General features: G+C 41.8%; 1 protein-coding gene across 10 annotated transcripts in view; it reads left to right on the forward strand.

The window, feature by feature from the left end:
* The window catches only part of ANO4 (anoctamin 4), a 404,339-nt gene that overhangs the window by 60,311 nt on the left and 316,904 nt on the right, over nt 1-27,124 (forward strand). For 4 of the 10 annotated variants that reach the window (XR_007402264.1, XM_025438947.3, XM_049094048.1 and 1 more), the window contains exon 1: nt 6,100-6,319. The exons of 1 other annotated variant lie outside the window; for it this stretch is intronic. Coding sequence is in view for 3 of the 9 variants with exons in the window: in XM_025438947.3 (XP_025294732.1) it covers nt 6,115-6,319 (205 nt within the window). In the remaining 6 variants the exon portion in view is untranslated. Of the gene's footprint in view, nt 1-5,257; nt 5,865-6,099; nt 6,339-6,459; nt 6,810-27,124 lie in introns of those variants that run through there. 5 more of the 10 variants (XM_049094051.1, XM_035699363.2, XM_035699362.2 and 2 more) reach the window with 4 other exon arrangements.

The following is a 27,124-nucleotide window of genomic DNA, read 5'->3' on the forward strand; positions in this document are numbered from 1 at the left end:
GAGAAGAGTAGATAGTAATATGCTGGAAAATGATTGACGGAGTCAGGGAAGCCCTTTGGATGAGAGGCCATGCTTGGATCTCAAGAAGAGGGATTCCAGGCAGAGGAAACACATACACAGATCTTATGGTGGGAATGAGCTCAGTGAGTTCAAGAAACAGAAAGAGAGCCAGTGGTTGGCTGTATGTAGATACTGTAGAGTGAGGGATAGATGGCCAACTTTTCTAACCAGTAATGGAATGCTTATTAGAGACTCAGACTTATGTAGACTGCGTATAAATGCATCTATCCCATCTCCTGCAAATGCATCTATCCCATCTCCTGCAGCAGCTTAGTGAGATAGGCATTGTGACTCCCATCTCCTAGGTGGAGGGACCTGGGGGTGAGGGACAAGGTTTTTAGGACCTGAGCCCAGGCCTTCTGATTCTTCCACTGCCCCTCACTGCAGGCTGGCAGGACTGAGCAAGGCACTTGGAATGAAGAAGTGCTGAGTCACTGGCCTCCTAGGCTGCCTTTCAGAAGATGTTTGTCTTGAATTTTGTGATGGCTTTGATGGAATATTGACAACGATCAAGCAACGATGATAACAGTGGCAATAACTCTGCCCACTACCATTTAGTTTTATAGTTTGCAAGGTACACTACCTGGTTCCTCATTTGTGGCTCAGGAGACCCCTCAAAGGTAAGCAGAACTTGTTTTATTCTTCTCGTTTAGGTTATGAGATTACCTGAGGTGATGCAAGGAACAAGGTTGGGACTTGGCTTAACCCTGAATTAGAATCAGAGTCCTTGCCTTAAACCACAGAGACTCCCCATAGAAGGAGGAGGTATATATGGCCCATAAGCCTGTAGTCCCTCAGACATCCAGAAAACAAATTTGTGCCTTCTTCAAAATGCTTTTGCCTGTAAAAAAGAGGTATAAAAAATGGACTCGCTCATGAATATATAGAGCTCCTATTGTGTGGCAGACCCTGGGACTATCAGAGGATCTCAAATAGGTTAAAAGATACAGATTGTTTTAGTACAATGTTACTATACAAGACTAGAAATAATGCTATGAAAATACAGAGGAAAATGTGATTAAGTCACTTTGGGAAAGCTTCACCAAGAACAGAACCATACACTGGGCTTTAAAGGATGAATAGTAGGCTTTCTCCAGGGAGAGAAGGTTGTTCTAGGAAAAACATACTTACTGTTCCTCAAATAGCCCATCATTTTATCATGGTAATTGGGTGTGTACAGAGCATAGGAAATGCAAGAAGGAATGATGGGAAATGATGCTGGTAGATTGAAGTCCAACTGTAATGGGCCTTGAGTGCCAGGCTCAGGAAGTGCTGTATTTGGCCTGAGAATGCCAGGGTGTTTTTAAGCGAGGCAGTGGTATGAGTATACTTTTGCTATGTTTTAGAAAGCAAATGCTATTGGCAAGGGGTCACAGGATTGGGACAAGGGAAAAGTCAGAAATTATTATAATAGTTTAGGAGAAGGAACAAGCCCCTGAATTGATTGTCATGGCTAATTACACATTGAGGAGAACTGTTGGGGTAACGTTAGTGAGGCTTAAAAGACTAATTGGATTTGGATGTGAAGACGTACCAGTTGGATGTTGGGATACACATACTGGTTTTCCATTTGTACACACACACACACACACACACACCACACCCCTTGTTTTCATCTCCCCAGACTCAATTCTCTGATTCTTCAAGCCAACCATTGATTTATTTTTCTGTCTTTAAAAAGGGAAAGTTTTAGGTCTGTGATCTTAGGGATCCTCACTGTGTGATATGATTGTTGATCCCATAGGATTCTTCTGGCTAAGAAATGCTGGTACAAACACATTTTTGAAGATGTGAATGCTATGACTAAATTTATGTTTTTTGCATTTTTGTTTTTTTTAAAGATTTTATTTATTTACTCATGAGAGACACAGAGAATGAGAGGCAGAGACACAGGCAGAGGGAGAATGCAGGGAGCCTGAAGTGGGACTCGATCCTGGGGCTCCAGAATCACGCTCTGGACTAAAGGCAGGCACTAAACCACTGAGCCACCCAGGGATCCCCCTAAATTTATGTTTTACAGATTATTTACCTTTTATGTATTTGAAACTGCTGTTGTTTGAAAGCCCACCTACTAAGCACTTTGCAGAAATTATTCTCATCCAGTGACCTCTGGTAGGGAAACATTAGCAGAGCAACTTAGTCTCTTTCCATTTCAGGCTTCCCACTGAATGCTGAAGGAGAATTTAGGTATTAGATAACAAATGTTAATGGCTTGCTCTTCAAATTATAAGCATTAAGAATTCATTTCTGTTGCACAAAAGGGTTATGTTTAATCTGGGGTAAAATGAGTGTTTCTGCTTTAACACGGACTTGTCTCATTCCTACTTCACCCAGATTCATATAACACTGTGGGAAGAATCCCCAAGTCCTCTGATCTGTTTAGTCAAAAAGATTTTGGGGGGTTCTCTCCTATATTTCCAAGTCCTGGGTTTCCATGGAGAAGCAGCAGCATTTTGAGGCTGTTCTGGTGGTTAATGTACTAGTATTACCTCAAGGGCAAGCAGGCTCCTTCAGCCTCCGTGATGCCCAATTGCTGCAATGGACATAATTCTGTTCATGTCCTGGGAGTGCTGTGAAGACGTGTATGTGAGGCCACTTGAATAAAGTCTGACACCAGGTAGGGCTCAGTATGTATTAGTTCCTTCCATTTACCCTCTTGGTCATCTAGAAAATAGGTATGTTTTTACTTTTTATCTTCAGGCTGGTTATGGAAAGTAGAATCATTTCAGGATTAAAAGACTAAGGTTTAGGAATCCTGGTCTTTCAGATTTCATTAAGCTCTGTCAGCAGGCTTTTATGAAGCAAATTTCCTGAAAAAGCTATCTTTTTTTTTTTCTTTTAAAACAAATAGCAGGTATAGGTACATGATTTAAATTACCTTCTAGTCTTCGAAAAAAAAAGTATTAAATCATGCCATTGTAGAACTTAGGGCAGATTCTCTTGGTCATTCAAATGGCCATCTAAAAATTCTTATTGAGAACCTCTGATGCATTCAATACTGGTGTTATACCTATGAGCCAAGATACAGTCCCAGAAATTGTCCCAAGTTTAATTGACTTAGATATTTTGTCCTTCACAAAATTTGATTGGCATTTGTTGCTATCTGAAATGGAAGGTGGCTCTATCATCTTTTGAGGAGAGAGGAAGGGAGTAGTGGCCAAACTTTAAAATTTAATTGCATCAGGGTAAGTGACTGGAATACCCATTTTCATTGACCTAATTGTTATATGTTATATAGATGTGCAATTATTTAATCTAAATCATTTGTACTTCTGCAGTTTTATCGTTTTCATGCTTCATTATCACCCTGTGTAGTCAAGCTATTGAACCTGTTCCATAAACAGTATTAATCTCAATTACTTTGGGAGCTTTAAATAATATTCCCTTATTAAATATATTCTTTGTTATGCTGCCCGTGTTTTTGCAGTGTCAGAAGCTGTTGATGCTGATAAAAGCAAACATTTAGTTAAAAAACCTTTTATATTTTAATGAGATTTTAAAAAAATAACATGCACATTCATATTTCCTGAGGTTTGGGTTATGGAAAACACCTTATTAAGCTAATTTAGAACTTTGAGTCTGAAGTGCAACTTCATGGCTTGGTTTCGTTGGAGGGATGTGAATGAAGATAGTAGGACGCTTTCAGTCTTGGCCAGAGTAACAGTGTTGAAATTTTGAAAAGAGGATTTAAATGTGTCCGTGAAGGACGCCTGGGGGGCTCAGCGGTTGACCTCTGCCTTGGGCTCAGGTTGTGATCCCTGGGTCCTGGGATCAAGTCCCACACCTGGGATTGTGTCCCACATCAGGCTCCCCGCAGGGAGCCTGCTTCTCCCTCTGCTTGTGTCTCTGCCTCTCTCTGTGTGTCTCTCATGGATAAATAAAATAAAATATTTAAAAAAAATGTGTCCATGAGACTCTACACATCTTGAAAGCAGGGTTTGCCGCTTTCATCTCTGTAGCTCTGAAACCTAGTTGACTGTTCTTTAAATGTCTGCTGGTTGAAGGTGAACTGAGGTGCATAATGGAACGGGATTTGGGACTCTGCCCTCCAGGTTTTCCTTCCTGAATGTACATAGGCTTACCCTGGCAAACTGTCCTTTCTTCACTTCAGAAATTCCATCTTATTATGTTCATCTTTGTGGAATTTTTTTTTTTTATGGCTTCCTGCTGTGACTCATTTGGGTGGTGAGTTAACTGCCACCTTGGAGCCCAGCCCTTCCTTTTAAGCTGTGGGATTCAGGCTCCCCAAAGTTAGTTTGCCTCTGGGTAGAGAGCACCACAAAATGCCCAGGTGATACTTTAATTTCTAGGGAAAGATAGCACTAAAGTGAAACCCTCTGTATTGCGTCAGCCACCTGTAAAGCCAGCCTCGGAGCATGTGTGTCTCCCCAGTAAGTCTTGGCTAGCACAAGGAAAGTGGTCTTTCTTGCAAGGATGACAAGGTGAACCGAGACCATCTCCCCACGTTTAAAAAAAAAAAAAAAAGTTCTAAAGTGTTAGCATGGAGTCCTGTTTGACTGGCATTTGACTCTAGAACCTACTCCCCTAATTGTCACAACCCAAAATAGGTTCATGTGTAGGTGCTAAGTTGGTAGGTTCAGTATGAAAATGGAATGGGGAGAAAATGCAAGAGGGAGGAGTGTCAGCTTGTCTACTCACCCTCTGTCCCCATGAAGGGGTTTCCTCCTGTCCCTCTTCATCAGTCCAGCTTGGCTTCTCACACTACAGTGTGCTTGTGAACTATTATGCGGTGTCGTTTACCCAAAACCACAAGTTCCCTGTTTTAAGGGTGATTGAAGAGCCCTCCAGGGGAACGTTTAGCCGTCTTTGTACGTTCATCTCTAACAATTACTTCTGTGCCTATATTGCCCAAGAAAATGAAGGAACAGAGAGGCAAGCTTCTGGAGAGACCTTTTGACCCTTTTCTGCCTAAATCTTTCCCTTGTGTAAGAGGGAGACAAGTGCCTTGTCCTCTCATCCTGTGCCTTGGCCATAAAGAAGCGACATTCCTGTACTCAGGGTGACCTCTCTGTGCACGTTAGCAGGCTTGTCTGGCTTGGAGATGCCAGGAGATCTTCAGGGTGGGTTTCAGGTCCAGCATCTTGCAGAGATGCTGTGTGTGTGGTGTGTGTGTGTGTGTGGGGGGGGGGGGTGCACAGGAAACTTCCTGAGCCTCTGGTGTCGCGACAGGGCTTGAGAACTTGTTTTTAAAAACCAGCGCATATTATCAGCAACTGGATGGAGAGGGAGATGCCAGTCCCGCGGAAGTTCTGCCGGAGGCAGGGGTGTGCTGCCCCTCTGGAACCCGCGGTCCCCGCGCTCTCGCAGCCCCGCCGCGGCCCCCACCGGGCTGATTGGCCGCCCCAGCACTGATGTGGAACACCGACACCCTCGCCGGCCGCCAGTGCCCTCCACTCCGGAGGGGCCCCTCTCCGCGCGCGTCCCGACCCCGGGGCCCAGCCCACCCCGCCGCGGCCGCCCCTGCACGGCGGGAGGCCGGGCCGCGCGAGGCTCCGAGGCGCCGGGGGGACCCAGCAGGCTGCTTCCTCCCCGGCTCGCTCGCCCTCGCCCTCGCCCTCGCCCTCGCCCTCGCCCTCGGAGCCGGTCCTGCCCCGACTTCTCGGGCTTTCCCAGCGCGCACGGTGCGTGCAGGCCGAGGGGACGCGGAAGAGGACTTGTGTGTGGTGGCTTCGTCGCCTGTCAACACTTTGCCGGCCTCATCCTCGGCCTCGCCTGCATTTCTTTCTGCCGGAGACACCGAGAAAGGCTCCCTTCTCCTTCTTTGGACTCTTCCTATTTTTATGGTAAGTGCTTGCCTCCAGCGAGCTGCTCCTGCGGCAGTGAACGGGAGGCTCCGGCTCGCTCGCTCTCTTCCCAGCTCAGCTGTAGTGACCTTCCCTCTGCGTTTCTCCTTTTCTCTTGGAGCCATGTCTGGGGTGATCCAGCTAACTAACACGCCAGGGCTCATTGTCCGGACCGTTTGGGCTTTTTTTTTTTTTAAAATCTTAATTTTTAATTTTTTCCATCCCCCCCACCCCCAGCTTCTCGGCTGTGATGGAAACCTTAGCGCTCTCCCTCTTTGTCCTTGAAGCGGCAGCCGGGAGTGTGCACGGCAGTGAACCGCAGCGCCGGCCGGGAGTGTTGGGGGGAGGGGGACCGACAAATCTGGGCAAGATGAGTCCTGGGGTGCCGGGGGCGCTCTGGGACCGGCGGGGCCGGGGCTGGGCGGCCCGCGAAGCAAACTCTCCCGTCTTCCCAGGTGAAGCCCGGCGGCCCCCGTGAGTTGTGTCGGAGCCTGTGCCTGTGCCGGGGCGGGGGCGGGGGGGGGTGCGGCGTTTGGAGCACCTGCTCCGAGTCCCGGGGGCCCGGTCCTGTGGGCTTTGCACTTGGGCAGTCGGTTGGCGGCGGGAGGAATCCTGCACCGGCGGATGGGCTGATTCATGACCTCACTGCCGCTTTGCCGGTGGAATCGCAGGGTGCCTGCGCGGCGAACCGTGCTTTACATCCTGTTGGGAGGCTGGCGGGGCAGACAGCATAGGAACATGTTGAAGCGGACAGCATAGTTTCATCCTCCCGGGAGGGGGAGATGCTTTGAGGCTACTGGAAAGGTGGGACTTCTCTAAGTGAAAATAAGCAGGTTTCCGGGGAAGAGCGTGCAGCCGGCGGATTCTGGGGCACCCCTCTTGGAAGCGTGCCCTGATTCTTCACCTGGTACCCTGAGGCTCGCTGCGGACGGAACCACAGCTCAGGTCTGTTCCCGGCTCCCTGCCTCTTGCAGCCCAAAGGGAGCCAAGAGCATTTTGATGTAGCTCTCAATGTTGCTTGATGGGAGGAGCTCTCTGTATAAGATTTTCTTCTTCTCTTTTGGTTTTTGGTAGCAGGTGTGTTGAATTATTTTGGCATTCCAAAGAAGCAGCTTCCCAGTTGTAGTTCTCCTTAGTTCTTTTCCAGCCTTGGGATGGAGCTGGGTTGTCGTCTTTGAGTGTGTGTGTGTGTGTGTGTGTGTGTGTGTGTGTATTTCCAGTTCTGGTCCATTTCACTTTAGGAAGGGTTCCGATCAAATGTAATTCAGTCTGTGATTTGTAAGATACTGCACTAATAAATGTGATTTTTTTTTTTTTTTTTTGTAACAAATGAGAGAAGAAAAAGGTGGTAGGAAATTTCTGGTCGTTCTCCCTGTTGATTGGGAGTTTTGGAATATAAAGTTCCTTAACTGTCTTGCTCATTCTCACCACTTTTATTTCCACTGCCTGTGTGGATTTTTCTTAAAATAGTGGTGATGACATCCGGCATATGCTTTTATTCCATTCCCTGGGTTCAAAGTAGATAAATTTGGTGGCGGGTTCTTACATGAAAGCATACATTTAAATAAAGAGCAAGAATTTGTGGATGTTTACATGATAGCCCCGTTTCAGAATGAAACCAGCATATCAGGTTAATGACAACAAAACAAATTAAGACCCTTGCAGACCATAGTCCCTGAATCCTCAAGTAACGTTTGAAATACTTTCAGCATTGTTTGGATGAGCCGTTCTAATATCCCCTCTCTTTCCTACACTCAGCTGTGGCTCACAGCAGTGTTGTGATCTGACCAGTAGACTTCTTGGCTTCCTTTGATTGTTCTTTCAAGCTTACTTGTTTACTTTCATCCTTAATGGTATCTTCTTACTTTGCTTACTCTTTTTTGCCCCCTCCAGTTGCAAGGATTTTTATCAGGTGCCTGGCAACACAATTTGAGGTATTCCCCAATATGGAAAGAGTAGAATCAGCTTGTATGTCATGGAAATAGGCTCCGTACTTCACACTGCAAGCAATTTTGGATGCATTTGAAAATATTTCCTTTTAATTAGTAGCAACTTTAGCTTTGAGAGGGAAAAAAAATTCCTTAGGCTTCTTTGTCTTGCTGAGCAGAATGTTTGCCCATGCAAGCAGAATTGTGTGTGTGTGTATACGTAATACATATATATGCAAGCATATACACAAATGTACTGTTTACTTATGACTGTTATGTGAGTATACTTTTAATAGTTGCAGCATGCTCATTTAGAAAGTAGGAACAGAATTCCTAAGCTGTTGCTCAGCATCTTCTAGCTGCTGCTGCTGCTTTTTTTTTTTTTTTTTTGTAGGGATTTCCCCACTTCTTACACCCCTCCTCCAGATAACGCCTTTGGGAATTTCTTTGAATTGGGATAATGCGTTCTACAGCATCTTCTTGTCTCACAGCATGGTGTCCTGTTAATTCCTTTGCAGGGTCTCTGAGGCAGCATAGAAAACAACTGCAGGGGGGAAAATTGATAAAAAGAGGTGCTGAGTGGAGCCAGTAGCCTCTTGGTTGATGAAATCACCACATTTTAATTCATGTGTATTAATTTAGCTGCTGCACCTTGAAACCCATGTTGCTGATTTGAAATGGGTCTGGAAGCTCTGAGATTGGTGTAGATGCACTTATTCATTTTTCACACTCCTTAATGACAGCTGTGGTTGGTTGAAACTGTGCTTTTACTTTCTCTTTTGGTGGTGGTTTAGTTTGGAACCTGCAGCTTCTGTTGTAAACCAGTATTCCCTGTTGATCCTCTTCATCTCTATTCTCTCCATCTTCGGCTTTATGTGTGTTTCTGTCTGTGAGCCTGCATGTGTGTACATGTAGTAACTCAGGCAGTGGAAGTTGATAGCTAACGAAGACTTGGTTGCAGCTTCTCTCTTAGGAGCCGAACTCCAGAGTTCAATATGCAATCCTGTTTATGGGGAAAGAAATTGCCCCCATTAATACCAATACAACCTCATGCTTCTGCAGGCATTCTTGTCATTGAAACTATTTTCCATAGTTGATTACCAAGACCAGAAATAGAATCAGTTTTGCATTTTAATTAATGACATTCTAGGTCGGTCTAGGTTGGACTGTCCTCAAATCTTGACATGTTTACTACCTGAAAGGTCTTTGTATTAAGTGGGGGAGTTTATAGAGCCTATTTTTACAGAGTAGAAAAAAATCTGTGATTATGTGACACAGAGTTTCTTTGGGAATTGGATGAACCACATTATTAGGGATGTTGGCTGAATTTTTCTGTTGCTTTTTCCAGTATAATTAATGTAGTTCCTTTACCATCTCTCTGTGAGCCTCTTTTTTGAACAGAGGAAAAAGAGGAATGTATAACTCCCACATAAAGCTGCTTAGGGAGAGGACTGTTCTTTAACAGAGATTCAAGACCACTTCTAACACGAGGGTGATCTACTTTGAAAGGAACTTGCTATTCAATTGGCAACTTGGATTGTATAAAATAGAAGAAATGCTTCATGAGCTGTGTCAAATATTGCATTTTTGATCTGTGCCTCCCTATTGAATTCATCTAGGACCATAGTCACCAGACAGCTTTGCAGAAGAAAATCATGTCCTCAGGAGCATAATAATCTAGCCAGACTGTCATAAATGTTTATGCTGCAAGTTATATCTCTTGGGTTGTGGAGAGAGATGGCAGGATTTTGGAGGAGAACCAAATCACAGCCCCAAAATAATGCAAGACGAAAGGGGAAATTCTTCCCTTTATTTAGCATTTAATTTTCCAGGCAAGCTGTTGGCTCTTGAGTCTGAAGATCCAAGAAATTGTTAAAAACACATAATGGCATGTTTCAGGAGCCTTCTTGCTAATAGGAATCCTTGACCCTTATAATGAGGCATCTGCTCAATGACCTCCTGGCCTGTGTGAGCCAGCAGCCATTCTTATAGAAAGTAGACATCTTGTAATGCAGCAGGAATTTCCTTACTTATATTTTTCCTGTTGGTCTCCCACTGGGGACCTCCTGTGAGTGTCAGAGGGAATGAGTGTCTGGAGATGGAGAAGACAGCTAGGCACGGTGGGACGCCTTCAGGACCCTGGCTTCCAGGGCAGCCCCAGGCACCAACTGCTGGGAAACTCAGACTCCTATCTGCTACCTTGGGCTTGGGCCAGACAATCTCAGAAGGCTCCCTCAACTATTGAAAAGGATGAACTGTTATTTTTACTTCTTTTTTTACTAGTTGGATGGTAATTTTTAAGGCAATTGATCCAGGTTAGATATTCTTGGAGAGGAGGTAGGCTGTACATTCCCTTGATCATAGAATCATGACTCTGATTACCTGCTTACCCTGGTGCATTTTGAAATGTTTCTCCTAACTTTCAAAAAAAAAAAAAAAAAAGACCTTGAGGAGTGTCTTATCAACCCTCTCATTGCCTAGGTAGGGAAGCTGAGGCTCAGGGAGGCTAAGTGCCCTCCCCAGGGTTGGAGGTCCCGTTAGCACCTGGGTAAGATGTTTTGGTGCAGTGTGCATGGATTTACTCAGATTCTTTTTCCATTTCTGGTGTGGGACCCTTTCCACGATACACAGCTGATGCTTACTGTGTCATTCATTGCTCACAAAACTGCTTTGTGGCATCTAACTCACTGGTGTCCATTATTTCTGGGTTCATTTCATGCAGATTACGTGGCTGTACCAGTCAGCGTGAGTCACATCAAGCCAATATTAGTGGAAAGTTGTTCATGTTTATGTAGAAATGCATTTTTTTACATTGCAGTTTTGCTCTCCTTGTGAACATTTTAAGAATTTTACAAATACTGTGCTTAGTTTTTTCCTCCTGCATCTCAACTATTGAACTGATCAGTTTTTTGGGAGGGTGTGATATTTATGGATTGATTCATCCATTTATTCAACTGATACTTATTGAGCACCTGTTGCGTCCATCCAAATGCCATGCAGCAGGGATCTGGTGGTAAAACAGCTGGACGCTGCCATCGCCCAGGACAGGGCATTCAGGCTCTGGTTATGCTTCCTGGAGTTTGTCTTGATGCTTTGCTGGTGATCTTACTGTTTCACATGGGTTGTGAAAGGATCCAGTTGAAAAGCTGTTTTCTTGGTCTTGTTTCTGCTTATTCCACTGATGAGTTCTTTTCCTGAAAAGGCATCTTCGCCATCCTTGTAATGTGTACCTTACAGTTTTCCAAAACAGTATCCGTAGCTTCTGTTCTGTTGTTACCCGACTGAACAAAAGAGATTAATTAGCTAAACTTGTTTGTACTATTGTGATTCACAAAATGAGTGTTCCCTTCTTTGGAAAAACTGTTCCCTGGAATCCTCAATGTGTGGTCTGGGTTGCATGGTGTCTAGGGAACTAATCGTGGGTTAAAGACAAAATCCCTTGGCCCTGCACAGCAGGCCAGTTATTATATGCGGTCTGTGTTTGCTGGTTTTGCCTCTTTTTCTGCAGCTCCTATGGAGTGTTTCAGAAGCACCAAACCTACTGCAGTGCTTAGAAATATCCACTGCTCTCACTGAACCCAGTGCCTTTGCCTGTGCCGGTTCCTCGGCTTAAAATGTTTCTCCTCTCTTCAGACTGACTTTCAAGGCCTCTCAAGGATGCTTTGTGACACTCACCACCTTCACTGACCTCGTGTGCAGAGCAGAACTAGGTAGGCAGTGTCTGTCCTCTGATATCCCTCGGTACAAAGATATCACAGGGCTTTACAAATGGTATTGTGATTATTTGTCTACCGTTCTTTTTCCCCAAATAGACATTTTGTTCTTTGAGGGCAGGGACTGTATGTTCATCTCTGTATCTCAAGGCCTGGTTTAAGTGGACTGCCGGATACCGATACCTAGATGATACCCAGTAATCCTTGATGGGAATCACCATGTAAAACCTATGGTGCTGGTATTGGCAGCTCCTGCTGTATGTGGAGAACTTAAGTTTTTCAGAATAATGTGACTCTATGAGTTAAACTGAGAAGGAAGAGAGATTGGCAGCCATCCTGATGCAATCCATTAGAAATTCTATGGAGAGCCCCCAGAAATGTTTGTCTCCAGATGAGTTTCCGTAGAGTAAACAACAAGAACTTATTAAATGTCTTTTCTAAATAAAGCATTGTTTTAGGTTCCCAGGAAGGAAAGATTTTTTTAAAAGCCACAAACCAGTAAGGATTTGTTTCACGTGTGAATGACCTGGTTATGAGACAGAGGATTACAGAGATTCTAAGGCTGTCGATATATGCAGATAAGGCAGGGGGTAGAAAGGGCATTCCAGACAGAGCCAGAACCTGGAGATCTGATGGTGTGTCAGCAGGGAGATGGCTTGGGTGATGGTGGTGGTAGTGGTGGTGGTGAAACGGAACATGAAGACATGAAGAGAAAGACCAGGGACCTTTGGGTGGGGGAGATGGGAATACATATCAGAAGAGCCAAGTGGCAGTTTATTATTACTGAAAGGTGGGAGATCATTAATAGGGTCTAGATATAGCCAAAATGGAGTCTCTGCTCAGGTTTAATTAAATCAAAAGTCTGTATTCAGCAGGGAAGGAGAGCAGTTGCTCAGTACATAACCACATAAAACGTTTGCTTCTCACCCAGCCCGTTTACCCTTGAGGGTACACTTTGACATTCAAAGTCATCACAAGGAAATGAAGCCAGGAAATGTAATCTGAATCAATCAGTTTAGACCTAGAGAGAATTTAGGATGGAGGTCACTGAAGTGCCTGTGAAAATCCTATCTAGAGTGTAAAGAACGGGATCCCTGGGTGGTGCAGCAGTTTAGCGTCTGCCTTTGGCCCAGGGCGCGATCCTGGAGACCCGGGATCGAGTCCCATGTCGGGCTCCCAGGGCATGGAGCCTGCTTCTCCCTCTGCCAATGTCTCTGCCTCTCTCTCTCTCTCTGTATGACTATCATAAATAAATAAAAAAATTTAAAAAAAAACTTAGAGTGTAAAGAACCCCATGGTCCTTTGGTGCTTTATTCCTCATAAAACTTTTATTTCTTTTTTATTTGACAATTAGCTTTGTGCTCTTTACAAAGGATACAATCATTTTATTAATTAGTGGGGATATGAATGGATAAGCTGTGTTCATGTTGGTGAAAAAGTAGCTTATTAAAAAGCTCTATCTGTAATCAGTCCCATCCATCGCCGAGGTACGATTTCTGCTGTGCTTCTTCCTACTTTTTTCTTTTTTTTTTCCAAAAGAATCAGGAAACATGTGTTTAGGGAGCAGTGAGTTAAGTTTTGTGCATCTGAGAATTGGATCTGGTCAGGTGCCTCTCCACCTCCGATGTAACTGAAGGAGGAGTTGTAAGGCTAATCTCTAGATCAGTTGGCCAGAGCATGAAAGCAAATAGATCTTCAGTGAGAGATGATGAGGTAAAAAAGAAGCTCACTTCATTGGCTCACTCACTAAGCAAGTGCTTCTTAAGCACTCCCTATGCTTCAGGCACAGCTCTGGGCGCTGGAGAATAAAACCATCTGCATCTTGCCTTCATGGAACTAATGATCTGGTAGAAACGGGAGGAGCAAACAGACCAACACATTAGTAGATGCAGAGCATGAGAGATGGTGATGTGCGCAGTGGTGAAAGTGAAGAATGTTTATCCTGCTGTCACCTTCATATTTGGGGTTTCCATTTACTGAACGTATTCATGATGTTTAGATCACTTGGCTCCATGCGGTGTTTTTAGCTCACTGTTTTTATACTTATTTTCTGACTCGTCTACCTAAACTGCAATCTTGAGGATTTTCCCCCCTAGGTAAGTGCAGCTGTTGAAACATTTGGAGTACTGTGAAAAAGTTATAATCAGGCATTTTGCTCTGGAAATGACGTAAAAGAAAAGTGAGATGGACATCAGAGCCCATGAGTATTTTTCTCAAGGTAGAGTTGTCAAAATTTAGATGAAGAATAGAGGATGGAAACAGACCTGTCTGTCGCTTGAGCCTGAGGGGAGCAGGTTGGAGTGTTCTTCGGGGAGACTGGGAGCTTGAGCTTAGGGAGCTCTGGCCCTGGGAAGGGGACAGGGAAATGATGGACGACATCACCAGCGAGCACAGCTCAATAGAGAGAGATAAGAGTGAACCAGAAAATGAACATATGAGAAATGGGCAAGGAATTTCAGTTTGGGAGGGAGGGAAGAAAGATAAAGCTAGTGAGAGGCATCATTTATACAAACCGGTCCTGCCTGGCATAGAATATCTGGGTCAGTCAGTTCTTAGAATTGGTGCCTTGAAACAGAAAGCGGTATTTATGAATTAAAAAAAAAATTCCTGCCATGTTATGCGTGATCTTTAACTTAGTATCAGTGTTCTGTTCCATCCTGTGCAAGCTCTTGGTCGATACTTCCTACCTTTCCCATCAAATAATTAGGGCTTAAAGGAGACTGTCTACTGGTGGTGGAGAGCCTGGGCTCTAGGGCAGGCAGGCTGGTTCCTATCCTTGCTCTGCCACTTACTCACTTGTGGACCTTGGACAGTTCACATAGTCTCTTCATATATCATTGTCCTCAACTGTAAAAATGAGAGTAACTAACAGTTCCTGCCTCATAGAGTTATTGTGAGTGTTAAATCACGCAGTCGTACATGGACCTGCTTAGTGCAGCGTCTGCAAGGTGCTCATGTTGCCCAGCAGTTGTTAACTCATTACCATGATTTGTCTCTCTGGTGTTAGGAGTTTAGAGAAATTCTGTGTGTAGTTTATGTGTGTGTATTTCACCTGCTTAGCAGACTTTCTTCTAATGATGATCATCCTTTCTTCCTCATGTTTAGATAAGTGATTTTTATAGTGAAACTTTTTGGAAGGATCTCAGTTTTTACTCTTAGTCTCTTAAATGCTTATTCAATTGACTTGAGTTGCAAGTCAGTATCACAGTGACATATGAGCAGGGGTACTGAAGGAGTGAAAGACTTCAGGAGTCCATGCAGGAGGACCTACTAGACATAGTACGTGACTTTCTGGCAGGAAAAGAGAAAAGTGAGGTGGAGGGGGAAAAAGGAGCAAGAATCTAGCAGCAAATAAGATGAAAATCCTTTGACAGGGACCGGGGGGGGGGGGGGGGGGTTAGGGATGGTTGCTCCTTAGGTGGTATGTGTGTGTAAGCGGTTTCCTAGAGAGAATAAGCAAGGAGATGGGATTGGTGTAGATGGAGCCAGGGTGGTTAGGGAGGAGTTGTTATGTGGCATTTAGTTTGTAGGAAAGATTTCTAAAAGCAGAATGCCTGGGTCACAGGGTGTGTGGGCTTAAAATTTTGATAGCTCTTATTGAATTGCTAGTGACAGAAGTGTGCCCGTTTGTACTCCCAACAACACTGAATGAGAACACCTGTTTCCTTATTCCTAAGCCCACCAGCAAACATTTTGATTTTTTTTTGCTAATCTTCTAGGTAAAAAGTATCATCTCATAGTTTAGATTGAGCATCTTTTTGCAAGTTTACCTATATTTTCCTCTTCTGTGAACAGTCTGTTAATTATTTTTTTTCCAGCTCACTTTTGAGTTTTGGTCTTGATTTTTTTTTTTTGGTCTTGATTTTTAGGAGCTCTTTATATATTAATTAATATTTCCTTATGATTTTCCCCTATTTTATCATCTGCCTTTTGATATTGTTGCATTTTGGGGATAAGAAATTCTTAAGTTTTAAGTAATTAAACTTGTCATGTTACTTCTGTTGTTTCTGGATTTTATGTAATAACAAAAAAGCCTAATCCACTTTGGGATTATAAAACTGGTTCAACAGTGTCTTTTTATATATTTTAATGATTTTATCCTTATTCACACATATTTCAGTTTAATAATGAAGTAGACATCCAATTTTATTTCTTCCCAAGAACTATCTAGTGGCCCCCCCACACATTTTTTGAGCTATGTATCTTTTCTTTGCCTGTTGTAGGTTAATTCTTGAGAAGGGTGATGTTTACTTAGACCAGGGTAGAGGTGGCATGAAAGGGTAGCATCCTCTATTAAATCCCCTTAAGCAGTTTGGACTATTAGGGGGGTTTGCTCTGTTTTGTTACTTGTTAGTTTGTTGACTAGTTCCACACTGTTAATCTCTCTAGTTTTTTTTTTAATTTATTTTTTATTGGTGTTCAATTTACTAACATACAGAATAACCCCCAGTGCCCGTCACCCATTCACTCCCACCCCCCGCCCTCCTCCCCTTCTACCACCCCTAGTTCGTTTCCCAGAGTTAGGAGTCTTTACGTTCTGTCTCCCTTTCTGATATTTCCCACACATTTCTTCTCCCTTCCCTTATATTCCCTTTCACTATTATTTATATTCCCCAAATGAATGAGAACATATAATGTTTGTCCTTCTCCGACTGACTTACTTCACTTAGCATAATACCCTCCAGTTCCATCCACGTTGAAGCAAATGATGGGTATTTGTCATTTCTAATGGCTGAGTAATATTCCATTGTATACATAAACCACATCTTCTTTATCCACTCATCTTTCGTTGGACACTGAGGCTCCTTCCACAGTTTGGCTATCGTGGCCATTGCTGCTATAAACATCGGAGTGCAGGTGTCCTGGCGTTTCATTGCATTTGTATCTTTGGGGTAAATCCCCAACAGTGCAATTGCTGGGTCGTAGGGCAGGTCTATTTTTAACTGTTTGAGGAACCTCCACACAGTTTTCCAGAGTGGCTGCACCAGTTCACATTCCCACCAACAGTGTAAGAGGGTTCCCTTTTCTCCGCATCCTCTCCAACATTTGTGGTTTCCTGCCTTGTTAATTTGCCCCATTCTCACTGGTGTGAGGTGGTATCTCATTGTGGTTTTGATTTGTATCTCTCTAGTTTTTTTGTTTTGTTTTGTTTTAATATCTGGTATGGCTTGTCACCTCTTATTCCTCCTTCCAGGAGTTTCCTGCATCTTCTTACATGTTTTTTTTTTTCTATATAAACCTTAGAAATTGTCTAGTACTAGGAAAAAATCATATTTTGGGGGAAGAATTAAGTTTATAGATCGAGAATTTATGAAATTGAATCAACCTGTCGCCAGAGTATATGTTCCCATTTACTCAAATCTTTTTTATGGATCTAAGTAATGTTTTTAAAGTATTCTTCATATATCTTGATAGTAGTTTTTATTTAAACAATTTAATAGGCTTTCATGATAGGTTCTTGTGTAAGCCTTCATGTGTTTCCAGAGGTACTGAGGGATGAGAAGGGAATGGGAGCATTCTTCAGGCACCATAGAATAAATAAATAACCTAGGAGAAAAATACTGAAAATTAGCATAGAGGGATGTTATTGGGATGTTATTGACTCATTTTTTTTCTTTTATCTCTCTTTTAAAATCCCATCTTTTGGGCAGCCCCAGTGGCTTAGCGGTTTAGTGCTGCCTTAAGCCCAGGGCGTGATCCTGGAGACCCAGGATCGAGTCCCAGATCAGGCTCCCTGCATGGAGCATGCTTCTCCCTCTGCCTATGTCTCTGTCTCTCCCTCTGCCTGTGTCTTTGCCTCTCCCTCTGCCTGTGTCTCTACCTTTCTCTCTCTCTCTGTCTCTCATGAATAAATAAATAAAATCTTTTAAAAAAAGGAGCTGCCTAAAATGGTTCTTAAAAAAAAAAAATAAAACCCCATCTTTTGAATTGTTGATCTAACTATAACTATAGATTTGTCTTAAATCTCTAATTGAATTTATTGTGTTTTTCTCCCAAATTGAGAGCACCAGTTGCTCAGATCCTTTTGCACAGTGTTCTGTAACATTGTCTTGTATTATTATTTGCCTACTAATATGTTAATTCAGGAGGCATTTAACGAGTACTTACTATCAGTCAAGCGTTAGGAATATGCTAATAAGATGTCATCAAGGGATTTGCTGTTCACTAGGAGACTGGCCTGAAAACAATATAATAAAGTAATGTACTTTCTTGAAATTATATGAAGGGAAGAATTGAATCCTGGAGTAGGACTGTTTAAGGCTATCTTGGGATAATCAGGGAAGGCTTCACTAAGGAGGTGGCATCTGAACTGGGACCATTTAAATGAGCTGCTGCTAAGTGGGGAGTCTAGGGGAGAAACGAGCAAGTGCAAAGTCTCTGGGAAATGAGTGAGTTACAAGTGATTTAGTCTGTGAGACTATGGAAGGAGATGATGGTTAGCCAATGGGCAGGTGCCACATCTCAAAAAACTATGTGACATGCGGAGGAAGTTTTCCTGTATTCTGTAGGCATTGGAGACGATTTTTGAGCAGAAGAGACAAGATCAGATTGTAGAGTACATCACTCTGGCAGCTATATGGAATAAAATGGGAAGGGCAGGGGTATACAATCAGGAATACTAGTATGGAGGTTACAATACAAAGCCCAGTGAGACTATTTTCTCTTAAACTAGGGCTGTGGAATTAAGAATGATGGGGATCCTATGTAAGATTCATTCATTCAACAATTATTGATTACATTCACCAATAGGCCAGGCTTTGTGCTAGGCTTCTAGGATGCAGCAGTGAAGAAGATAGATGCATTCTCTGCTTCCAGTGAGAGTATATTCGAGTGGGAGGAGACCAACAAGAAGCTGATAAACTGATAAGACAGGCATTGTAAGTTCAATGAAGCAAGGCAAAGGGAGGATGGTGTGGAGCATGGTCATCAGGAGTCCTCTTGGCAGAGTGATAGTTGAATAGAGACCAGAAAGGGAGTGGGGGAGGGCATGAGCCTCCCATATAAGGATACATGGGAAAGAGTGTCCAAGAAGAGAAAACAGCTAGTGCAAGGGTCCTGAGAAAACATGGTGCTTGGCATAATTAAAGAATAGCAAAGAGACTGGAAGAGCTGGAGAAGAGTGACAAAGGAGGAGCTGGGAGCCAGAGGTCGTGGCAGGTATTAATTAGATGTTAGAGTGAGATGGGAAGTCAGGGCAGTGTTTTGAGTACTGGGGTATAATGATTGGTCTGGTAGCCTTGGAAGCATTTGCTTGTTTGCTGCATGGAGAACAGATCGTAGGGAGTCATGGTGTAAATAGATCAGGAGGCTGGGTCCAGAAATCTGGAGAAGTGATGGTGGACCAGGGTGGTGGCATTTTATGGGGTTGAGAGGTGGTAGGATTATGGTTCTGTTTCCAAATTGGAGCTAAAAGGCTTCAGGAAGATATGCCTAGGAAGTGAAATGGGCAAATGTGGGTAAGAGAACTGCTGCGAAGAAAATTTGCAGTATTTTAAAGGGAGATGAGAAAAGAATGGCTGCAGGGCCTCGGGGGAGGGCACTGTAGCAAGCGTGGTCACTGCAGTCAGTGTGGTGAGTGGGCCATCATGAACTCTTGCAGGGTTCTTCTATACATCTGTATACTTGTCAGCCACACGGAAATGTGTAAAATGATTCAATAGAGAATTCCTCGAATTGCCTTACTCCAAGAAGCTGTGTTAAATAGGGTTAATTGGAAGTATATAAATGGTGTCTAGTTTCCTGGGCAATAAAATTGATAAAGAGGCTACACTTTAATTTTAAGCAATTTCACAGTCTGAGAATTTTCAGCAAACAGCAATCAGGGTGTTTAATAATATAAGAAATTGAAGCCTATTTGCATTGACATGGGTCAGAAGAACAATGTGGGGGACACAGAACCCACAGATCCTGGATCTTAGGAGTATGGGGAACATGAATTAAGTGTGGCTGAAAATCAAAAATTGCATAACATTTTATCCAAGGGCTAAGAGTTTTCTGTAAAGGCTATAGGTACTTTCCTTTATTAGCAAAAAGGTTATAAAATGTTCCAGAGAGTTGAGTCAAGGTGAGTTCCCTTATCTTTGGAAGTTATCTTTGAGAGATGCAGTGTTATCTATTCTAAATAATGAGTATATTTCTGTAAATCATGGTATGTGTTCTATTATGAAACAGAAAATACGTTCTTGAAAGTTTTGCATGGATCCAAGCTAGGTATCCCTTTGGTCAGACCTTGCCTTTTGAAAAATGGATTTTAGACTGTTCATAAGAATTCAGATATCTGTTGCAAAATTGAGGATGAAAACCATACCCGAGAATGATCCAGTTGCTGTGGGTTGGGTAGATTTCCTCAGTATAAGACAAGAGATCAAAACTGGATGGGACTAGAAACTGTTCTCCTGGCCCTAACTGTTCAAGGGCTCTAGTTTGACACCTGTTTTTCTCTAGTTAACTGTATGTACAGTAAACTGTGTGCAGTCCTCATTGAATTGGGTGGGGTCTATTGTTTCTTAAATTCATCTGTGTTGTCCTCCTAAGTCACAAAATTGAAGACTTCTTCAGTTATTATACCGAGAGTGATGGATACAAAGGCATCTCTTAAACCAGGGCAGTCAATATAAAATCTTTATTCTGTTAATTGGCTTCTGTTTTTATAACTTCTATAGGCTTATATAGACTTGGATGATTGTGTTAATGATATACTATCTACCTACCTTTAGATACATAGACATTAAGCGATTCCTCCCTTCTCTTCCCCAGACCATAGTAGTCTTTTTGCAGAATGAGCCATTCCTATTTTTCTTTTCTTTACATCTAGCTTAGTGTCTGACACAAAGTAGAAGCTCAGAAAATTATTCTTAATCAAAACCTAGAAACAGATTGGTTTGTTTTGTTTTGTTTTGTTGTTCAGTGCTGGACCCTGTTTCATATTGATTTACTTTTAGAGACCCTAATTATTTTACCCTGTGTCTCTGGTTTAATATGACAGTCTATTGCATAGTCATGACTCCAAACATTAAAAAAAGGTGAGGGCAACCATTCATTCATTTATTTATTTATTTATTTATTTATTTATTTATTTATTTATTTTTTGTAATAATAAATTTATTTTTTATTGGTGTTCAATTTGCCAACATACAGAATAACACCCAGTGCTCATCCCGTCAAGTGCCCCCCTCAGTGCCTGCCACCCAGTCATCCCCACTCCCTGCCCTCCTCCCCTTCCACCACCCCTAGTTCGTTTCCTAGAGTTAGGAGTCTTTATGTTCTGTCTCCCTTTCTGATATTTCCTACCCATTTCTTCTCCCTTCCCCTCTATTCCCTTTCACTATTATTTATATTCCCCAAATGAATGAGACCATATAATGTTTGTCCTTCTCCAATTGACTTATTTCACTCAGCATAATAGAGGGCAACCTTTTAAAGGGAAGTGACCCTGTACATGAATGTAGAAGGATAGGAAGGAGCATGAGATTGTAGGATAAAACTTCAGCACATAGGTACGTATTTAGGAATTATAGGTCTGTTATCTCCTGCTAGAAGGAATTTTATGCTGCTGAAAGGAATAGATGATATTTGACACGGTAAAAGTTCAAAAAGCAAGGAAGAAACGGTGGGAATAGAATGGAATGAGGTATGCAATTAAACTGTGTGTCAGAATGACCTAAGCATAGGACATAGAGCCACAACTTTGGTGCTAAGCTCTTTGTCAGCCAGCAAGAAGAGGAAGCTCTTGTAGGAGTAGAGAGAAGCCAGTTGCTCAGGATGATTATAAGTATTCTTGGCACCAACATCAGACAAGAATTTCTCCTAGGACTCCCCATAAAGAGTACACTGTGTTTTGTTTTGAAAATCATCAAGTCTTGTAAGGCTGATTCTCCTAAAACATTTATTTTCATAGCATGGCTTCAAAGCAGATTTTGTAAAAGTAACTGCACATTTCTGTTCAGGTACTCCATTCTCGGCGGATGTGGTTTGGCCCAGGGAGGTGAAGAGTGGATGAACTACTTGTCCTTCAGTCTTTTCCTGTGTATTGTTTTTCTCAACTGAGGTTTTGAGAATTACTCATTGACTTTGATCTTAGAGGTGGTGTTACTCCCTCCTACAGATGCCTAGAGCACAGTGGTTCTGTGTGGCTAGTTATGGGGAGACACTGCCCTAGCAGAGTGTCCTATTAAAGCTGGGGTTGGTGTCCTTTAGTGTGAGCTGAGTGCTGAACAAAGACATTTGCCTGAATAGAATGCTGCCCTCCTTATTTCCAAGGGTAGAATGGGTGGAACCAAGCAGCTAGGCCAGGATGATACATAGAAGGTTCTTTAGTGCTCAAATGGGTGGTCTGCTCCAGGGCCTTTAAACAGGTATTCCTGGGGTGTACCTCAACACTTAGGAAAGCATGGAAGGTTCAAAGGGCATCAGTTTCCAAAATCTGGACTGTGTTCTCAGTCTCGTTTCTCCCTGCCCTTTCACAATTACTCTGTCCCCGTTTTAGCGAAGAAAGGCATCTCTCATATGTCCTAAAGCTTGCTGTAATGCATTGTGCATGGATGTAGAATCCACCTGGGCACTGAACAGAGCAGCAATTTGAAATATTTTCTTGCACAAGTAGTACAGTGGTGTGAGCAATAAAAGACTGCCTAACATAAACATATGCTATCTTGGGATTAACTTCTGTGGGAAGATAGACTGCACAAAGAAGAAAGAAGAAAAAGTCACTATATAAATTTTCCAACTGGTAAGGAGGCACTTGAACTTAAGTTATTTTAAAAGTGGATGATGGTAGGATGCCTGGGTGGCTCAGTGGTTGAGTGTCTGCCTTCGACTCAGGGCATGATCCTGGAGTCCTGGGATCAAGTCCTGCATCGGGCTCCCTGTAGGGAGCCTGCTTCTCCCTCTGCCTGTGTCTTTGCCTCTCTCTCTGTGTCTCTCACGAATAAATAAATCTTAGAGTAAAAGAGGGATAATAAGGAATTGACTCTTGATTATGGAAGCAGAGAAATCCCAAATTCTGCTCTTGGCAAACTGGAGATCCAGAAGAGCCAATGGTATAAATTTCAGTCCAAAAGCCAGCAGGCTTGGGACCCAAGCAGAGCCATTGTTTCAGTTCTAGTTCAAGGGCAGGAAGAGACCAATATCCCAAATAAGGGCAGTCAGGAAGGAGTTCCCTATTAGCGTTTTTGTTCTATTCAGGTCTTCAATTGACTGGATAAAGTCCCACTTACCTCAGGGAGGACAAACTGCTCTATTCATTCAAATGTTGATCTCATCCAGAAACAACTGTTCCAGGATAATGTTGGACCAAAAGTCTGCATACCTTGTGGCCCAGTGAAGTTGAAACATAAAATTAACCATCCTGGTGGGAAATAGAAGTTACGTATTGAAATTTTACTGTTTACATATGCCAGAAATTATATTTTTGGCAATTCTGTATAAATTTATGCTGATGTCAACTTTAACTCCATGGGGGGTGGGAATCAAAACTTTGGTGGGGGGGATACATAGGTTTTTATTTGTCTTTTGTTTTTAATTTTTAGGAGATACAAGAACAAAAGTGTTTGTTCCTATAGTATGACCAAAATAATTGTTAGCTTGATACATCCTTTACCCAAAACAAAATCTCAAAGGTAGGTTGAAGGTTAGGTAAAGAGCATAGGTTCAAAATATGTCATTACAGCCACTTTCACTTTCACCACCACCTTGGTCAGAGCTACAGTCCTGTTGTGACTGAATCATCACAGCAGCCTCCCTGCTGTGACCTTGACTATTACCCTGTGTCCTCAGTGTGGATGCCCAGGGTTATCTTGTTAAAACAGAAGTCCTGATGGGATGCCTGGGTGGTTCCATAGTTGAGCGTCTGCCTGTGGCTCAGGGTATGGTCCTGGGGTCCTGAGATCGAGTCCTGCATCGGGATCTTGCAGGGAGCCTGCTTCCCCCTCTGCCTGTGTCTCTGCCTCTCTCTCTCTCTGTCTCTTTGTGTCTCTCATGAATAAATGAATAAAATAAAACAAAACAAAACAAAAACAAACAAAACAGTAAGTCGTGTCATGTCAGTCCTCTGCTCAAAATCCTGTTTTGACTTTCCCTGGACCTAAATGCTTTCCTCACTCTATCTTATTTCCCGCCATACTCAGCTAGCGCACCATGCCCTCCTTGCTGGTCCTGCAGCAGGTCACCATGCACTTTACAATCTCAAGTCTTTGCACTGTTATTCCCTGTACCTGGGAACACTCTTCTAGAGGAGGGACTAATGCCCAAGGGTGCTCAGGTGTTGACTCTCTTCCTCCAGTTCTCTCCTACTTTGTTACATTGGGAATATCACGTTGCACATGCGCAGCTGGGTTCAAGAACTAGGATATGTTTGTAGCACCACTTTAAAAGGAACAGTGATGTTGTTAATATAAATTCTTCCAGAGTAGTAAACTAAGCCTGAGAAGGAAAGGGTAGAAATTTGATGAGATTTAGATTTCTCTCTCAATTCTGGCAGTACTCTGTCTCCATGGAGAGGGAAGGTCATGGGTGGCACTAACAAGTCCCATAGCGAATCAAGGAAGAAGGGAAGCTCAATTCTAAGTAAGATATGCTGCATCTCTCCCTACTTGGTGTAGATACCTTTTTTTTTTTCATGTTTATTTAGCAAGCATAGAGAATTTAATTAGGAATTTATAGCCAAGAGGTGTGTCTATGTGTGTCGCTAGTGGCGATGGGGTTGTTGGGAATATTGATGTTGATGGTATTGGAATTGTTAGTAGTGGTGTGAGTGACTGCTTTGAAGGGCCCGTGGTGGTGGTATACAGAGTTTTTTCTACCAACCCGTATGAAGACCTATTGTGCCATGTGAAATACAATTATTTTCATATATATGTATATATGTACACATATGTATTTATAGATATAATTTTGGAAAAGCTCTAAAATAGTCATTGTTCTTACTAAAAAAAAAAGACTATTAATGTCCTTTAAGAAATTCTAATATTTCTAGGAACTTTTTTTAGTCAGATGAGACCACTTTTCTATTTGTGGTCCTACAGACTCCAGCCTTTAACAAGTTGTCTGATGGTGGTTCATGCACACGTGCTCTCTGTTACTCATATGGATTCTCTGTCAGGGTAAGATATTTTCAGCCTAGTGTCCTATTACCTGCTAAATCCTTCAAAGCAAAAGCAGATCTTTTGTTTCCCCATTAAGCCTGTTTGCAGTGTTAGCATCTTGATACTACAATGTGTTTTTCAGCATACTTCACACACACTGTCCTATTGTATCTTTATAATAGTTATGGGAGGTAGGCAAGGATTGTTATTATCATTATATGTCATTTGAGGGTTCATTTTATAGATAACAAAAACTGGGACTCAGATAAAATGAATTACTCAGGTCAGGAAATCCCTAACAGAATCAGGACAAAGACCCATATCTTTTAACTCTTGATCCTTTTATCATCCTTTTTCCTTTTCTGATCCCTGGTAACTTCACCTCATGCCCCGCCTTTGACAGCAGAGGAGAAGCCTCCTCCCTCTCAGCATTAGTTCCTTGCCTGGATCATCAAATCTTTGCTCTAGATCAGTTCTCCAGTTTTTGTACCTGTACAGAATGTCAGGTCAGCCTCTAGCTATAATTTTCCTTTTTGTTCCCATCAGTACTTGGCTGTATACTTGAATATAATTCTAACAGATCGGATTGTGTCTATACTAATTCTAGCAAATAAAAATATCCTTAGTTCTAGAAAACTGTATAATATTTCCCAGGAATTTTTTTTTGTGGTGGCTTATAGAATATAGAAGGACATATTTAAAAACTTAACTTTAATGAGGTATATTGTACATAGCATATAATTCATCCATTTCAAGTATAGTTGACACTTGAACAATGTGGGGGTTAGGGTCGCTGATCCCCTGCACTGTCGAAAATCTGGATATAACTTTCAACTTCTCAGAAACTCAACTACTGGTAGTCTGATACTGATTGGAAGTCTTACCAATAACATAAATACTTGATTAACAAATATTTTGTATATTATATACTGTATTCTTAAAGTAACAACTTTTCCTTATTTCTTTGTATTTCTAGGCTATGCAGCTCATCTGCAAGTTTTTTTTTAAATATCAAAAATCTCAATTTTTCTAATATATTTATTGAAAAAAATTCTGCATATAAGTGGACTTACACAGTTGTTTAAGGGTCAACTCTATAGAAATCAGTAATTTTTAGTAAATTTTTCAAGTTGTGAAATCATCACCAGCTTTAAAATATTTTCATCACATCAGTAAGATTTGTCATGCCTATATACATTAATATTCCTGAGTGTTTTTTTCTTCTAATTTTTAAGAGACTATAAGTTCACATGACAAAATGCCCAGGAATAGTAAGCTAAGGATGGAGGAAAGCAAAAGGGACAGGATGAGAATTTTATCATTTATCAAAGCATGTGAATGATAGGATCTCCTATTTTTATTTTTTAAAATGATGTGTTTTTTCCTAGTTCTTCATATATTTTTATTACTATAAATTCAACAAGATATCAAAATAGGCTCTATCTCACTTTTGCCAGAGATCCCAAAGACAAAGACTAGTAAAATAGGTTTGTCCATATCAGTTACTCATTCAGAAGATGTTAAGAATCCTGCCAGAATTAGTTACTGTCTACACCAGCCTATGCGTGAGATTGAAGTTGGGGTCCTGTTGAGCATGTGGGAGTGGAAGGAGTGTGCTCATCCTTTAGTCTAAACCAAGTGAGAGGAACTGTAATTGAGCTTGATATATGTCCACCAGATGAAATTTAGGGGCCATGAGGTTCTAGAATCTCCTCTGTAGTCCAAGCCTGAATATGTGAAAAGCTGTGAGTAGAGTTCCCCTGAGAACAAAGAGGGGGAGAGGGGGCAATAGGGACAGGACTATAAATTGGTGGGGCAGGATTGTGAGATTTTTTTTCACAGATTAAGTAGATGCTCTGAGATCATTTTAAAAGGAGTGAATTCAAGAGGACTGCCTGAGAGGCTGGATGAGAGAGAGAGAGAGAGAGAGAGAGAGAGAATAATATAATAGACAGATACTATATATTTAATATATAAATATTAATATAAAATTACATATAAATATAATATGTAATATAAATATAATATGATTGTCATTTCCCTAAATATTATGGAAAGCATAGGAATGTAGTCTAAATAGATCATACAAAAAGTGACCCATTTGCAATTTGGCCATTGTGTAGAGTGATAGAATCTGACAAGCCTGGATTTAAGTCTCTCCGTGGCCCTCAGCAAATTACTTTGAGCTTTCAGAGTTATTATAACCAGTATGTGTTGTAATAATACAATCATTGACTTTGTTAATCCTGGAACTTGGATTTCAAGTGTTGAAATTATTGATATTTGACATTTGTTGATGAAAGACAAATATAATCATTCTATATAAATAATTAATGTTCATGATTTAGAGATCTGAAATAGTCATTAATAGATAACTTGAATATTTAGCATATAACATATTCAATATTTAGCAAAATCCATGGTATTTCACTTATTATACTGCCATGTACTTATTCAGATTAAATTTGTTAGAAGTTTTTATAAACTTGTTTTCATATACTTTGAAACTAGAAATAAAATGAGTATAAATGGTAATT

Source organism: Canis lupus, chromosome 15, assembly GCF_003254725.2.
Source record: "Canis lupus dingo isolate Sandy chromosome 15, ASM325472v2, whole genome shotgun sequence".
Lineage (NCBI taxonomy): Eukaryota > Metazoa > Chordata > Mammalia > Carnivora > Canidae > Canis > Canis lupus.